The 14502-nt window shown below is 34.7% G+C and overlaps 6 protein-coding genes across 7 annotated transcripts; 2 read left to right on the forward strand and 4 right to left on the reverse strand.

The window, feature by feature from the left end:
- Nucleotides 1-1340: 1340 nt before the first annotated feature.
- LOC149481535 (STAGA complex 65 subunit gamma-like) lies at nt 1341-2737 on the reverse strand. Its single transcript, XM_089705117.1, has one exon. It carries the CDS (start codon nt 2333-2335, stop codon nt 1355-1357), a length of 981 nt encoding a protein of 326 aa, XP_089561243.1. The 5' UTR covers nt 2336-2737; the 3' UTR covers nt 1341-1354.
- Nucleotides 2738-3334: 597 nt separating this feature from the next.
- LOC149481536 (glutathione S-transferase 1-like) lies at nt 3335-4420 on the forward strand. Of its 2 annotated transcripts, none has more exons than XM_089705371.1 (3): nt 3335-3676; nt 3777-3944; nt 4209-4420. In XM_089705371.1, exons 1-3 carry the CDS (start codon nt 3335-3337, stop codon nt 4344-4346), a joined length of 648 nt encoding a protein of 215 aa, XP_089561497.1. In that variant the 3' UTR covers nt 4347-4420. The 2 variants fall into 2 exon arrangements, with proteins under 2 accessions (XP_089561497.1, XP_089561498.1); XM_089705372.1 differs by having other exon boundaries at nt 3777-3845.
- LOC149481537 (methyltransferase HEMK2-like) lies at nt 4340-5050 on the reverse strand. The gene has a single exon (XM_089705373.1). The coding sequence runs from the start codon at nt 5048-5050 to the stop codon at nt 4430-4432; it is 621 nt and encodes a 206-aa protein (XP_089561499.1). The 3' UTR covers nt 4340-4429.
- Nucleotides 5042-6705, reverse strand: Snapin (SNAP associated protein). The gene is made up of 3 exons (XM_089705374.1): nt 6388-6705; nt 5531-5696; nt 5042-5180 (listed from the first exon to the last, which is right to left on the reverse strand). Exons 1-3 carry the CDS (start codon nt 6534-6536, stop codon nt 5055-5057), a joined length of 441 nt encoding a protein of 146 aa, XP_089561500.1. The 5' UTR covers nt 6537-6705; the 3' UTR covers nt 5042-5054.
- A 1435-nt stretch (nt 6706-8140) lies between these two features.
- LOC149481539 (uncharacterized) lies at nt 8141-12553 on the reverse strand. The gene is made up of 11 exons (XM_089704937.1): nt 12436-12553; nt 12197-12366; nt 11618-11749; nt 11326-11535; nt 10959-11237; nt 10719-10872; nt 10478-10617; nt 9286-10401; nt 9000-9198; nt 8684-8908; nt 8141-8506 (listed from the first exon to the last, which is right to left on the reverse strand). The coding sequence occupies exons 1-11, from the start codon at nt 12505-12507 to the stop codon at nt 8300-8302; spliced, it is 2904 nt and encodes a 967-aa protein (XP_089561063.1). The 5' UTR covers nt 12508-12553; the 3' UTR covers nt 8141-8299.
- Nucleotides 12554-12845: 292 nt separating this feature from the next.
- On the forward strand, nt 12846-14485 carry LOC149481540 (lanC-like protein 3). The gene has a single exon (XM_089704933.1). It carries the CDS (start codon nt 13031-13033, stop codon nt 14333-14335), a length of 1305 nt encoding a protein of 434 aa, XP_089561059.1. The 5' UTR covers nt 12846-13030; the 3' UTR covers nt 14336-14485.
- Nucleotides 14486-14502: the final 17 nt, after the last annotated feature.

Consider the following 14502-nt stretch of genomic DNA (forward strand, 5'->3'; position numbering starts at 1 on the left):
ATTTATGTTTAGAGAATAAGTAAGTAGGGTTGCATTTTATTATATAGAGAAATAACAAGTGGAGAATGTGTACATAAACAAACGTATTTTTAAATATACTCTTAAGATTTGCATTGGGTATGGTACTTACATTACTTTTATCTTACACAGATAAATCTGTAGGTTATAATTGTATTTTAAGATTGTTCATAATATGATGCCCCCATATCTCATAGAGACTCGTGATGATTGCGCACTTCGCAATAATAAATTATTTACACGATTCTTCTTAAATCAAAAGGTTTGAAGCCTTTTCTTGGAACAACCCGATGTAGCTAAGTTAATTTTGCATTTTTAATATAATAAATGTATTATCTTCTTTAAAAGCTTCATTTATTAAATAGATTTCCAACTACATACGTTTCACTTAAATTTGATGTGTATTCTTTTAATAATATTCAAAATAATGTTATAAAAGTTCCATATTTACAACTTCACTAAAATTGCTTAAAACTGTCATTATTGACATTATAACAAGAATGCTAAATGTCAAAGAGAGCGTGCCGGTTCCAATTTTTCGATTGACGTCTCGAAACCGTTCGAAACAGTCTTGTTGCAATTGGTTTCCATATGTTTTAGAAGGTCCCGGTGCCAAAAAAATAAGATTATTTTGTGAACGCAACAAAACGTACCCATAATAAGACTGTTATTCTAAAGGTGCCGGTTATGCCGCAGCAATCCCATGTTATAAGTTGAATCAATGATTTGATGTGAGCACAACAGTGGGACCCTGTTTTTTGAATACAAATCAAATTGGGTACAAATAAATTATTTGGTGCTATGTTTATTGTTGTTTTATTACTTGTATGTTTTGTAAAAACCTTAATAATTATAGGAGAAATTAGAAAACACAGTCCTATAGATTATTTGAAATACACACACAGGTGACTTCAATATTACTTTTTTATGAGTCACTTTTTTGCAGATCATCTTGGCTCTAATTTCTTTTAAAAGAATGTCATAAATTCTTTTAATCTTTTAGGTACCTACTATTGTATGGATTCTAATTACATACATATTTCCTGCTCACATGTTCAAAGAAAAACCTTACCCTCTATATGTGTGCTAAATTTCATTGTAATTGGTTCAATAGTATTTGCGTGAAAGAGTAATATACATACACATAAACATCCATCCTCACAAACTTGCATTTATTATATTAGGATAGGATTGAAGAAATTTTTTATTTTCTGACCTTATTAAAAAAATTAAAGACCTGAATTAAAAAAAATCTTGAAGCAATTAGCAATTTCAAAGCATTAAGAATGTTTATGAAATAGTGTAAAATAAAACAATGTACATAATATTCACTTATTTATTTCCTCTTTTTCTTCGCATTAGGTGAGAGGGAGGACATTTTGGCTGTTTCAGGCTGTGAAAATTCTAATGATTCTATTTTTATGTCATCTGTTGATACAGTGTCAAGCAAGTCTAATCCCTGCAATTGCTCTTGTTCTAAACTATGTAGCATCTGAAAGCCTGGTTCAAGTGATGGTGTGAACGCACTGTCCAAAGCAGCGGGGAAATGTAATTCTGGCACTTCTTCAAGCTTCAGTTGTGGAGCTATATCTCCAAGAGCCAAAGTTTCACATTGGGCCCTTAGATCTTCACATTTCGCTTTAATACTTCTGTGATAACGAACAACACGATTCTCATAAAATTCATGTAAGTTTCCTACATTTAAATCTGCAAATACTTTCGATATAATGTCTGGAAAACCTGATTTTAACCCACTTGCTTCTCTATCAGCTACAGTGCGCATTAACTTACACATATTCGTCAAATAGAAATCTAAAGCATCTGCGACTGCATTTAAAGCCGTATTTGTACATGTAGGTATACCAACGTGTCCTATGCCTATAGCTGCACACTGTCGCAAGGCCCTCTTGTGACTTTCAGGCGTAAATGGTAATATGACTGGACCTTTACCGAGGGAAAAATCACAATATTCTTTTGGTAGGAAATTAATGGGAGGTACAGCGACATGTTTATTTATCAAGTCCGGTTCAGGAGGTGGATTCGGCAAACTTAAAGCGTCCAGTCGTGCGCCTTCAAACACTGAATTTTCAGTTTGTTCTAGTATAGCAGACAATTGTCTCGCGTAAGCGTGCAGTTGAATAGTATGTGTAATTAAATTTGGCTTTGGTAATTCAATAGGCGATGACTTTACAGTAATTGGTATTTCGGGTATATTTTGCATTCCTAGTTCTATGATTGGATTGAAGTTTACACTTTGCAAAACCGTTTCATCCGGTTCAGGCTCTTCAAATTCTCCCCAAAGTATTCTACTTGACATAGTTATTTTTTATTGAAATGTTAATTAATTATTCCTGAATAAAATTCTTTTTCTTTGATAATTGTTATGAAGTTTGAATGTTTTGTTTTTGAGCCCCTGAAGTCCTTGAACCTTCAATCTGTCTACGCGACGCTTCAAATCACCTTCAAATCAAATCAAATTTGACACAATTCGTATGTTTTGACTTTTGAGTTTTTAATCGTGACTTTTTAAATATTTTTTTTCTGACAAGAAGACTGAACTTTTGGCCTGGGTATCCACAATCCAGTTGATGCTTGAAAATTATACGGGCAGAGAAAAATGCTCGTATAATTAAATTGGGATTAGAATATGTACAATATAGACTTTATTTATATTTAAGTCAAATAATTGATAGGAATGATGTCAGATGTGCCCATTTTGTAGGCTCTATGTTTGTAGGCTTTCTCTGGCATGCCAACTGTACATTACATTTATTAATAAATATATAGTTAGCCCTTACAAAATTAATAAAAATAAATTTATACTTCTTTAGGTTTTTCTTTTGCGTATGCGTATTTTCTTTTATTAAGAGTATTTTCATGGCATTACGTAGATATACTAAGTATTAATCTTGTATTAATAATAATAAAATTATTGCAATCTACGGGCAAAAAAAAACGGTGGTCGGTGCCTCGGTGGACGGGTGGAGCCAAGTTCAACCAAACAGCTTTGTTCGAACCGGTATTTAAACCATTTAAACATGATGTAAAATCGTGTAAAATTAGCAATTAAGATTACACAGAATCAGATACCTACTACCTGTTTATAATATACTACGTGGGCATTTGACATTTTACTTGCATTTTACCTAGAGTATAAACTATAAGTATTCTTTGATTTTACCGCTTCTATCGCCGGAGCCCGGACGCCGCCACAGAGCAAGTAATATATCGCTGCGGCCGCGGCGCACGTCTAAATTTCGTGAAGTGTAGTTGTGTGTGTAGTATTTTTTTAAAATAAATTCTTTATTTTATTACAATGTCTCTTAAACTTTATCATTATCCTTTAAGTGCTCCTTCTAGAGCAGCACTTTTAGCAATAAAAAACATCGGTATACCGGTTGAAATAATAATTGTTGATTTAATGAAAAAGGAACAACTTGGTGAAAGTTTTATAAAAATTAATCCTCAACACTGCGTGCCTACAATTGTTGACGAAGATGGTTTCGTGCTATGGGAAAGCAAAGCTATTGCTTGCTATTTAGCTGAAAAATATGGAAAGGATGAATTTTACCCAAAGGACCTAAAACGCCGGGCGATCGTCAATCAAAGACTTTATTATGATTCTACAATGTTGTATCCACGTATGAGAGCTATAAATGTACGTAGAAATATACATAATAATTATAAATATCAATACTTAAATTAATAATTCTAGAAAATTGTTTTTCATAACTATCTACAATATTTCATTTTTACAGTATCCTATTCTATTCCAAGGAGTTAAGGAAATCCAACAATCCTTAAAGGACGATTTGAATTCGCAAATGGTATTTTTAGAACAATATTTGAGTCAGAGCAAGTGGGTGGCTTGTGATAACGTAACAATTGCAGATACCGCTATCCTTGCATCTATTACTACTATGGTGGTAAGATATTTTCACGAATTTTAATTTGAAATTGACTATTAGATAATTATTAACTATTAAATAATGTTACACAATGCTGTAATTTACTTTAATTTGTTTTTAATCACATATTACAATTTTAATGATTGCACTTAATAATCACTTTTGATTTGATTTCGATTTGATTCGATTCACTCTTGACACAATTGATTCACTTAATAATCAATTAAATTTTTTTACAATATTGGAATTTTGAATTAAGTAAGCATATTTTTTTTATTACAGGAAGTGGGTTGGGATATGTCAGATTATCCTAATATTATGAGATGGCTGAAAGATTGTGAAACAATCCCAGGGTTTTCTGAAAACTTGGAAGGTGCTAAAATGTTTGGAGCTGCTGTTAAGAAAAACTTGAATCAATAATCAATATTTATTAATTCCTTAAGCATATACATATATTTTATTTTACATTTTTATAAATAAAAAATTATATTTTACAATCAATCTTATCTATTAAATTTTAACACTAATTGGTTCTCATTTTTTACTCGCCTCTTGATAACAAGTTCTGATTTATAACCTTTAATAGACATGATTTGTATAACTTCTTCTGGAATGTTTTCTTCAATCAGCAGGAGATAAAATACACCATTGTCGCTCAATATCTTTGGTATCATATCCAGCAATTTATCGGTGACTTCTCTGCCCTTTAGGCCACCAGCCCAGCTGGCTTCAATACCATTACTAATGCATTCCTCTGAATCAGTTACTACATAAGGAGGATTAAAAATAACGACATCAAACTGTTTATCCTGAAAACATGTCGCAAAACTCATATTCACACATTCTAGCAATACTTTATTATATAATGCTGTGTTCTTTGACATGAGACAAGCTTTGAAATTTATATCTGTACTAAAATATATAGAATTGTGTAATGCCATGCCCAGAGCTGTTATAACTACACCGCTGCCTGAACCAACTTCAAGACAATACAAAGGTTTCATTTGCTTCAAGAATGTGAGTTCTTTTTCCAATGCGTCAATTAGTAAGAAGCTGTCTTCGGCTGGTTCATAAACATGTTCAAAGTCATCCTTGTTTATATGATTTTGGTATGGGGTCTCCATTGTGCTAATTTATGCTCCCTTGACTGGTGACCACACTACTGGTACTCTGTTCTGGCTCAGTGATAACCTCGGGCACTGTACGGACTGTTTTTTCTTTGTTTATCATTTGTCGTATCTCATTCAGTCTATCCTGAAAATAAAATTATGTGTTCAGTATTTAGTTGTTATCTTTTTTATCTAATACTAAGATTTTACTGTTAATGGCATTTTCACATCAATTTATGGCAAAATTAAGTGGATTAATTTGAAGGTGAAATAGTAAACTGTTTTTAGAGATGCATATTAAACAAGTAATTATTACATTAGTAACTTGCATTTATTATCATTTTATCAAATTAAATAGGGTGTTTAGATAATTTTTGTTTTGTATTACTTTAAACTCATATATTTCTACTCTATAAATTTACTATCAAGTGTACAAGAAAAACATTATTTTCTTTATTATGCTTAATTAAATGGCACAGTTCAAATACTTTTTACCTGTGATGCTTGTAATACATTCAGAACAACAGTAACTTTATGTTTACAAGCAATTAGTTTTTTCACATAAGGATCTAAATCTGGGTGATTGTTCAGAGCCTCATGAACTCTCTGCAATTCTTCATTTAATGAATCTATCCGTTGTTTAAGTTCTAATTGACATATCCTGCAAACAAAATTATCATTTAGGAAATAGAATGGAGTTTGCCTTTATATTATTGTTTTTGTCATGAAAATAATATAATGGACATTTAATATTAAAATTAATACGAAAGGACTTTGAAACTTAACACAAAATTAATAATGAGATCATGGACGTATAAAAAAAGACGGACGCCGTATTACGAACAAACAACGTGAAGCCACCATAGTAAGCTAGCGATCGTGTAAAGACAATAAACACGCACACACTCTCACCATAGTAAGCTAGTCGGCCGCCATTACGTCGTGAACTACCGACTGATTAACTGCGTCACTGTTTCACAAAAAATATTTAAAATGCCGTCTTGCGTGGTTAAATGGTGTCGCAACAGTACAATTTTAAATAACAAAACACAAGGGATTACATTCCACAGGGAAGCAAGTTATTTCTTTTATGTTTTAATGACAAAATTATTACGGCAAAATTTATAGAAAAAAATACAGCCGCCATTGTCATCAGGACAGCTGTTGCCATGGCAACATGGCACACACACATGGATGTTTCGCCGCCATTACTAGGCTTCACTCAATGTTTAGGCGATATACCGTCCGTCTTTTTTTATACGTCCATGAATGAGATCATAAAAACAATTGATATTTTCTAATGCTTGCTACAACAGGAATGATCAATGTAAAAGATATTTTTGTGTAGTAACCTTGTAGCTCTAACTCTGTCGTCGAGTTGGTCAACTTTAGGTTTTAAAACACCAAGTAAGCCTTCAGCTAGAGTATCTCTCGTGGGATTATCGCATAAGTTACCAGTGTTCTCGTCAGCCGATGTAGTGGTGCTTTCTGTGTCATCCATTATATGCCTTATTCCGTACCTGATGATCTATATAAAGCACCGCTGGATATAATAATACAGTCGATAGTTAGTCAAATTAAAATAGTTGTTAATTCTTCAAATTACAACAAAAATATTTTAATAAATAGAATAAGTAGGGTAGGTATTTTGATTTTTGAAAGATGAAAGTGAAGGAAGGAAGCTTCAAGCAGCAAGCTTGACAATTTCGCACTTGACATTGGATTGACAATGACAAACATGACTTTGTTTGCCATACTAAAATTATAGAGAGTCTAGCAAAAAAGCCACAAGCCCCGCCCACCAACTTAACAGAAAAATCCTAAGGCCGCGTTTCCATTTGCAAGAAAACTTGCACAAGAAATGTCCGACCAGCAGCTTGCAAGTCTACTTGCAGGTGGAAACGCGGAATTAGACTTGCAAGCTAAGCTTGCAAGCTACTGTCAGACAGACTGTCAGACATTTCTTGCGGAAGTTTTCTTGTAGAGTGCTTTTCATGAAAGAGTTCCCCTGCCGTTATGTTGGCTTACCTGACTGTCAAAAACGAAAATATTTTTTTTTAATCAAAAATGACAGAGAAAATATTCTCCTTACTAGGCAGCCGACCCCGTAAGATACGGGAAAAGGGCGTATTCAGAAAGAAAGCTTGAAACTTATAATACGTGTAAACCAGCCACTGTTCACATATTCGTCATCTCTTTTTTGCGTCCGAGCCACAGGCCCGACAGTGGACCAACCGCTCTTTACATGAATACGCGTATATCAGGGCGAATAGCGGCTGCGGGGCACTGTTTACAGTCTACAGTGTTTGGGACTTTGTTTGCTGTTTGCGGTGTTTGTGACAAACAGCCAGCGTGTGGATGTAGCATGTTGAACGTTCGCCAAGCATGTGGATGGCTGTTTGTGTTGGGTGATTGTGGTTGGTGTTTGGGACTTCGTTTGCTGTTTGCGGTGTTTGTGACAAACAGCCAGCGTGTGGATGTAGCATTATGAACGTTCGCCAAGCACGTGGATGGCTGTTTGTGTTGGGTGATTGTGGTTGGTGTTTGGGACTTCGTTTGCTGTTTGCGGTGTTTGTGACAAACAGCCAGCGTGTGGATGTAGCATTATAAACGTTCGCCAAGCATGTGGACCAGCTTCCAGCTGCATCCTTCCAAATCACCAATTTTATTTCACAATTTTTCATAAAAAGATGATATTCCCAAGCCATCCACATGCTAACATAAAGCTGAAGAATTTGTTTCTTTGTTCGTTTGTACCCACTAATTTTAGGAACTATTGGACCAATTTTAAACTTCTTTCGCCGTTATACCACGGGCGAAACGAAAGTAGCATACAAATTAAAAAACGAGATAAGTTTACGTATTATTTTTAACATACATTGCAAAGTTTTTAATGATATACATTGGCCAAATCTTAGGGCCAATGTAGGTAATCAACATATTAGCTTTAAGTCCCTTTGTCATTGAATTTAAAGTAGTGATTATATTCCAGTAGGTGAATAAAACATACAATATATTTTCGAACTATTTATTTAACTTTAATATACATGCTTAACAATCTATTAAAATATTAAACAATTATCTATAAAATTATAAATGGCATCATTTCCTATGTAATCTGTATGTATATCTAGCTATGTTGAGCAACTATGTGAGAAATTTCATCAGTTCTGGATAACAGTTAGCGGAATTCTACTGGCGTTACTGGCACTGTTACCTTTGGCTAAATATTTGTTATCATATTATAAAGTATAAACTGTTCTGTTATTGCAAAGAATCTGCTAGTGCTTTCATCTGTTCTTTTACGTGTGAGTCCATATCAGCGAAATCATTCAATATATCTTCTATCATGTCCACAAATATGATTGGCCATTGTAGCTCAAGAAGTCGCAATCGTTGAGCCGCTCCACACGCTAATTCTATCGCAGTTGACAATTGACCACGTCCTCGAACACGCCAGCTCATGTCTTCCTAAAATATTTAATTTCTACTTAGTATGTAACTATGCTATATATGCTACTTAGCAATAGTAGTGTAGATTCTAACATGCGGGAAGTAAATACCGAGTTGCGACATTCATATTATGGACAATAATTAATATCAACAAATAAAATCGTTTCGATTCATCAGTTTGAAATAAATTGTTACCTGTGATACACTCCCTTTCTTATATTGAAGAGCTTCTTTTGCGATTACATCCCGTAAAGCAGGGTCTGCTGCACGTAGCCAAGCTTTGGCACTGACAGAGCTATTTCCACTCTTACCAAGTCGTGATAGCAGCGGTTGTAGGGGCGCATCAGGTAAGGCTCGGAGGACTATGTCACTCAAACCGTTATAAGTTTCATTTGCTGACTTTATTTCTTCCTCGGTGATCTATGAAAAATAGTAGACCAGAAAGAAAGATGAAGTAATAATAATAATAAAAAAAAACTATAAAAGCAGAAACAATATAAGTTTATCATACCATTTCATCGTTTATTTCTTTAAGACCCCAATGAGCTAGTCTATAGATGGCATATTCACGCCATGTTTTCATACATATAGGATTTCCTTCCGGCAGAACTGTTAGACTACCCAACCCGCGTAATTCTGCTAATGAATGTAATTGGCCTAAATATTGAAGACCAGTAGCACGTACTGATATGTGGGAAACATTTGGGAATCTGTCGAAAGTATTAAATCATAAAAGGTACAATATATAAATGGTTTTATTTAAATAACAATCATATGTATTCAAACGAAGAACATACTTAGCTTTTAACTCTGGTAGAGATTGAGCAACTGCATTGAAGTGCACATAGTGAAAAGCAGCTTTTGTAACAGAGCATGCTTTCTCCCAATCCCATTCACGTGCAAGGCGACGTACGGCGCCTGCACCCCATGCGCTGACGACTCCTTCATTCACTTCCACTAAATAGTCTACACCCTGCTCTCTATCTTTTGTTATAGGCAGGGGCTTTGGAACTGGCTCCGACGATTTTAGACTTGCGAGACTTTTACCACTTTTAGCTCTAGCAGTAGAAGCTCTCTGAGCTGACGAAGCCCTTTCATTTCGACGCGAAATGGTTGCACTTCTAATGTTTCTGTTATTAATCTTTGCGTTAAGTGATCCTTGCCTTTTAAGAATTTTACTATTTTGTTCACTCCCAGAAGTAGAGGAAGTCACTACTGATCCTACATGGGAACTACTTGAAATGTTGCTTGCATTTTCAGTGTCTACATTTTTATTACTTGATTTTACTCGACGACTTTCTGGGTCACACACTGATTTTGACCGCATAGAAGTAAAATTTTCTCGTTTTCTCAGAACTGTTGGTGTTCGACGGAATCTTCTTTTATTTGTTTCTTCCTCACTGTCGCTTGACGAGGACGGTAATGAACTGAATGATGAATCAGCCACAGGTTCAACGCTAGAAATGCTTTCCCATCTTTTTAGAATAGGTTCCGTGCTATCTGCTAGCTTAACGCTTTCTAACGATGATATTATCGGTAGCAAAATTGGTGGAAGTCGCAAATCACTGCTATTGGATGCATCTGTGTCTTGAGAGGCGCTACGATCAGAAAAATTAACCCGCCTTTCAGAAGGCTTACGTGCAGTATTGCTTCTTTGAAATTTGGTACCCGCGGCGGGAGATTTTACTTTTGAATCATTATCCGGAGAGTCTGCGGTCAAGGTGATTTGTTCATTTCTACCAGAAGAATTGTCTATAGGCTGTGCACATGCTATAACGTCGGGCATAACTGAGGTTTCAGCAGTTTGTGCAGTTCCATTTTGAGTATCTGACATCGACACTTCTTCGAAATCTTTGACCATATCTACATTTTTTGTTGAACTCGTAGGACTGAGAAAACATTTGTTTTCGGTCCTGAAAAAAGACAAATAAATAGAACAAAGTCTTAACCTATAGAATGTATTTTCTAAATACTTTAACGTCAAAATACCTCAACAGTTCCCAGTTTGTTCTTGCGTTGTTGATAATTTGATCTCTTCGAGCAGCTTGTTGAGCTGATCCACTCAATGCGCAATATGCTGCATGGGCAGCTTCTTTATTACTACGCCAAGCCATAGCAGCGTTTCGAACCTTTTAGAAAATTGGCTATTATATGGTCCGTTAATCATATTTAAACGATTAAGACAAAATTATTTAAACGATAAAGACAAAATTAAGTCGTATTTTCTTACTTGTTCGGTAACATGCATGTTCGTCAATGTTGTTAGATTTGGAAGGTAGGATACTAAAAAAGGCGTGCAGTCTCCTCCTAACGCCACGGGGTTACCATTTAAGGATACTTCTATTAATGTTATAGCTTCAGCAAGCGAAGAAACATCTTCTACACTGTATGAAAATGAGACATAAATCATGTTATCAAATGTAAACTTGATCTTAATATTTAAAATTTAATAACGAAAAATTATAGTCACCTTTGCAAGTCATTGTTACCCAAATATAACTTTTGTATTTTTGGCGTGTTTTGAAATCCGAGCAATTTTCTTATACGATTTCTTTTAAGATTCAATTCCCTAAGTGATAATAAACCTTGAAAATCATTTTGACCTATAAACTTTATTTGGTTTCCAGCTAAGTTTAGAACTTTTAGTTCAGTTAGATTTGATAGCCCACTGACTTTTGTAATTCTGTTTCCATGCAAATCTAAAACTTCTAATTTTAGCAGATTTGTTAGACCTTCTATTCGCTTTATTCTGAAATAGTAAAAGCGCACAATTTACGTATTAGTTACATTAAAATAAATTCGAAAAACATACTAATTACTAGGTACTACCTACGTACCTATTCTTTCCCATTAAGAGTACCCTAAGGCTAAAGAGCCTTTCCAACGAGGTAATTTTATCTATTTGATTGTCATAGACATCTAAAAATACAAGTTTTCCCAGATCGAGTGGCGTCAGGCCCGTTAAACTATTGATTAAATTGTGCTGCAGTGACAATAACCTCAATCCAGGCTCCCCTACTATGTGTGGTATTGACGATAATCCTCTTCTGCGAAGTTGATTAGTTATTCATAAACAGACATTTTCTTATTAAATTTAAGTCCACGTATTATATTTTAAGTGCCGCTTACCTATCAAGGCTTATTCTATCAGGTAAACGATCTTTTTCCTGTGGAGTTCGAGAAAGCTGAAACTTTCCTTCACCAACGGCTTGAAGATTAATAACGTCATCTTTGCCTTCATTCCTTCCTACATACGTGTTACTGTAAAAAATCCGTTTATACATAATACAACGTAACATATTTTTGTATCTTCGATGTAAGTACATTATTTACATTATCAACTATTCCACAGAGAAATATAAAAAAATAGGGCACTAAAATACGAAAAAATGTTGAAATAAAAAAAAAGACGGGTTGCACTCCGGGAGTGCCGGCAGAAGTGAAAACTTGATTATTAACGTTGAGCATGTTTGATATTTTGGAATGGTATCCGTCTTACGCTTTTTCGATCAGGTCACGTGTCGAGTTTAAGATTTTATACCTACCCATTACAGAAAAAGTGCTCAACGCCGCTAAAGAAGTTTTCACTTCAATAAAACAACAGTATTGTGTTCTATAAATATTACATAATTGCTATAAGATATACATTTACTTGGTGTATCGTCGTTTTCTTATAAATCGAATTGCACTTAATTGTTGAAACATTACCCCGTAAATGTTGTATTAGACCTTTGTAACGTTGCTCGAGGATCTGCTATAGCAGGTTTAATTTGTAAAAATGCGCGTCCCTCACCATCTCCAGACTGCTCAGCTCTTGGACCACTTACATCAAAAGAATGAGCAGACTTTCCTCTAGTTCTAAATGCACTCTTTCTTACCTACACAATATAATATAATTATTATTCTCTTACGTAAACTTAGGCCGTTGTAGTATTAACGAAACTTACATTTCCACGATTATACGTGATTGGCATTAGTTTATATATATTTATAAATAAATGACAATATCTAAAAAGCATATAGCAATTCGATTGGCCCCATTTGAAACAGATTTTATTTCAAGAAAATAAATTCGTATAAAAGGCAGTTTTGGTCCACTCAATACCTAGCGTTAATAAACAGTTACTAAGTAACAAACAAAAGCCATAACTACACGCTTTAAAATTGATTAATGTATGGTAATATAAATAACAGTTGTTTAAAAAACAAGCTCCCATTTTAATAATTTACTTTTTTAATCAAATCGAATATCATTCAGCTAATCGTTTTAAATTTACCACGGATATACGATAATTAGTTTTAATCAGCAGGACAACCCTTACATTATGTCAAGAAAAGAACTGTATTTTGCTCTGAGACTGTATTAATGTCAATTGTCAACGTTGACTGACAATGTTGATGACAACAATGACATGAGGAGACTGGACAAGGAAAATAAAAACAAAACAACGCAGCTGCTTTGTAAGCCGGGAGTAAAATTTGTTGTAAATCTTCATAAATTTATGTAAAAACTCGAACTACCTTTGTTTTATTTTTATTTGTATGCATAGGCTTTTGCAACGAGCGTTTTCAACGCGAATCGTACGTGTGTTGCTCTCTGCAACATCTTCGTTTGGCTTAAAAATGGTACGTTTCTTTCCAAATCCGTATGTAGATATTCAATCAGGGACGGAATTCAATGTGAATAAAGATGATGTTATTAATTCTATCGACGAACATATCGGCATAATAACAAAGAGACTGCAACCATCACGTAGAAACGTCGATGGTGGATTATATGTTGGTGTTACCGGCATTTCATTTATGTTTTATTATCTATCCAAAAACCCCTTACTCTCTGATAAAAAGGCTTATTTTATTGAGAAGAGCCGAGATTATTTGAATCCAGCACTGGAAACATCAGCTGGCGATAAAACTTCGTTTTTACTTGGCGACGCCGGTACTTACGCATTGGCAACTGTTGTGAAAAAGGAAATAGGTGACAAACAATTTGTTGAAACACTTAAAATGTATCAATCTCTTTACAATTACTATTTAAATCCGAAATTCCTCAAGTGTGGAGGGGATGAGTTTTTTGTTGGCCGAGCTGGATACTTAGCTGGTGCTTTGTGGTTGAGCCGCGAACTTCAAATGGGGGTGCTTTCCAAAGAACAACTTTACAAGTTATGCGATATAATGGTTGCATCTGGTAGAGATTATGCTAGGAGTCACAGAAGCCCTTGTCCATTGATGTATCACTATTATAACACTGAGTACCTTGGGGCAGCACATGGAATAAGCTTTATATTGCAAATGCTATTGTCTGTTCCTGGTTATCTAGAGCACAATAAGTCAGCAGCACAAGATATAAGAGCCACAATTGATTTTATGGTAGCTTTACAGACTCCAGAAGGAAACTGGCCATGTTGTATGGAAGAAGTTGAACTTTCTGATCATAAGCTAGTTCATTGGTGTCATGGAGCTCCTGGCACAATATATCTTGTTGCCAAGGCTTTTATTACATTTAAGGATCAAAAATATCTTGATTCATGTATTAAGGCAGGGGAAGTTGTCTGGCACAAGGGTCTGCTCAGAAAAGGCCCAGGTATTTGTCATGGAGTAGCTGGCAATGGATATGTCTTTTTACTCCTCTATAGACTGACAGGTGACCAGAAGTATTTACAAAGAGCAAAATTATTTGCAGAGTTTATGAATAAGGAAGAATTCCTAAGAGATGCCAGATTACCAGATAACCCTGAAAGTTTGTATGAGGGCACAGCAGGAACAGTGTGCTATTTGTCAGATTTATTGCTTCCTGACAAAGCAGAATTCCCTTTTCAAGATATATTTTCTACTTATGCGTTTTAAAAATTCATTGTGTTTTGTTAAATTGTCCCTGTTATCACATTATTGTTGTCCATATGCAATGAGTTACTGACAGTAATTACTTAAAACCCATGTAATTTTATTGTCACAATTATTATCTTTGCTTTTCTGAAATATAACATTTTCTAGTCAGTTGTGGGTTTGATTTC

This window comes from Colias philodice, chromosome 16 (assembly GCF_061535455.1).
Source record: "Colias philodice isolate Cphi_HAF_F1 chromosome 16, ilColPhil1 Martin Lab GWU primary, whole genome shotgun sequence".
Taxonomy (NCBI): domain Eukaryota; kingdom Metazoa; phylum Arthropoda; class Insecta; order Lepidoptera; family Pieridae; genus Colias; species Colias philodice.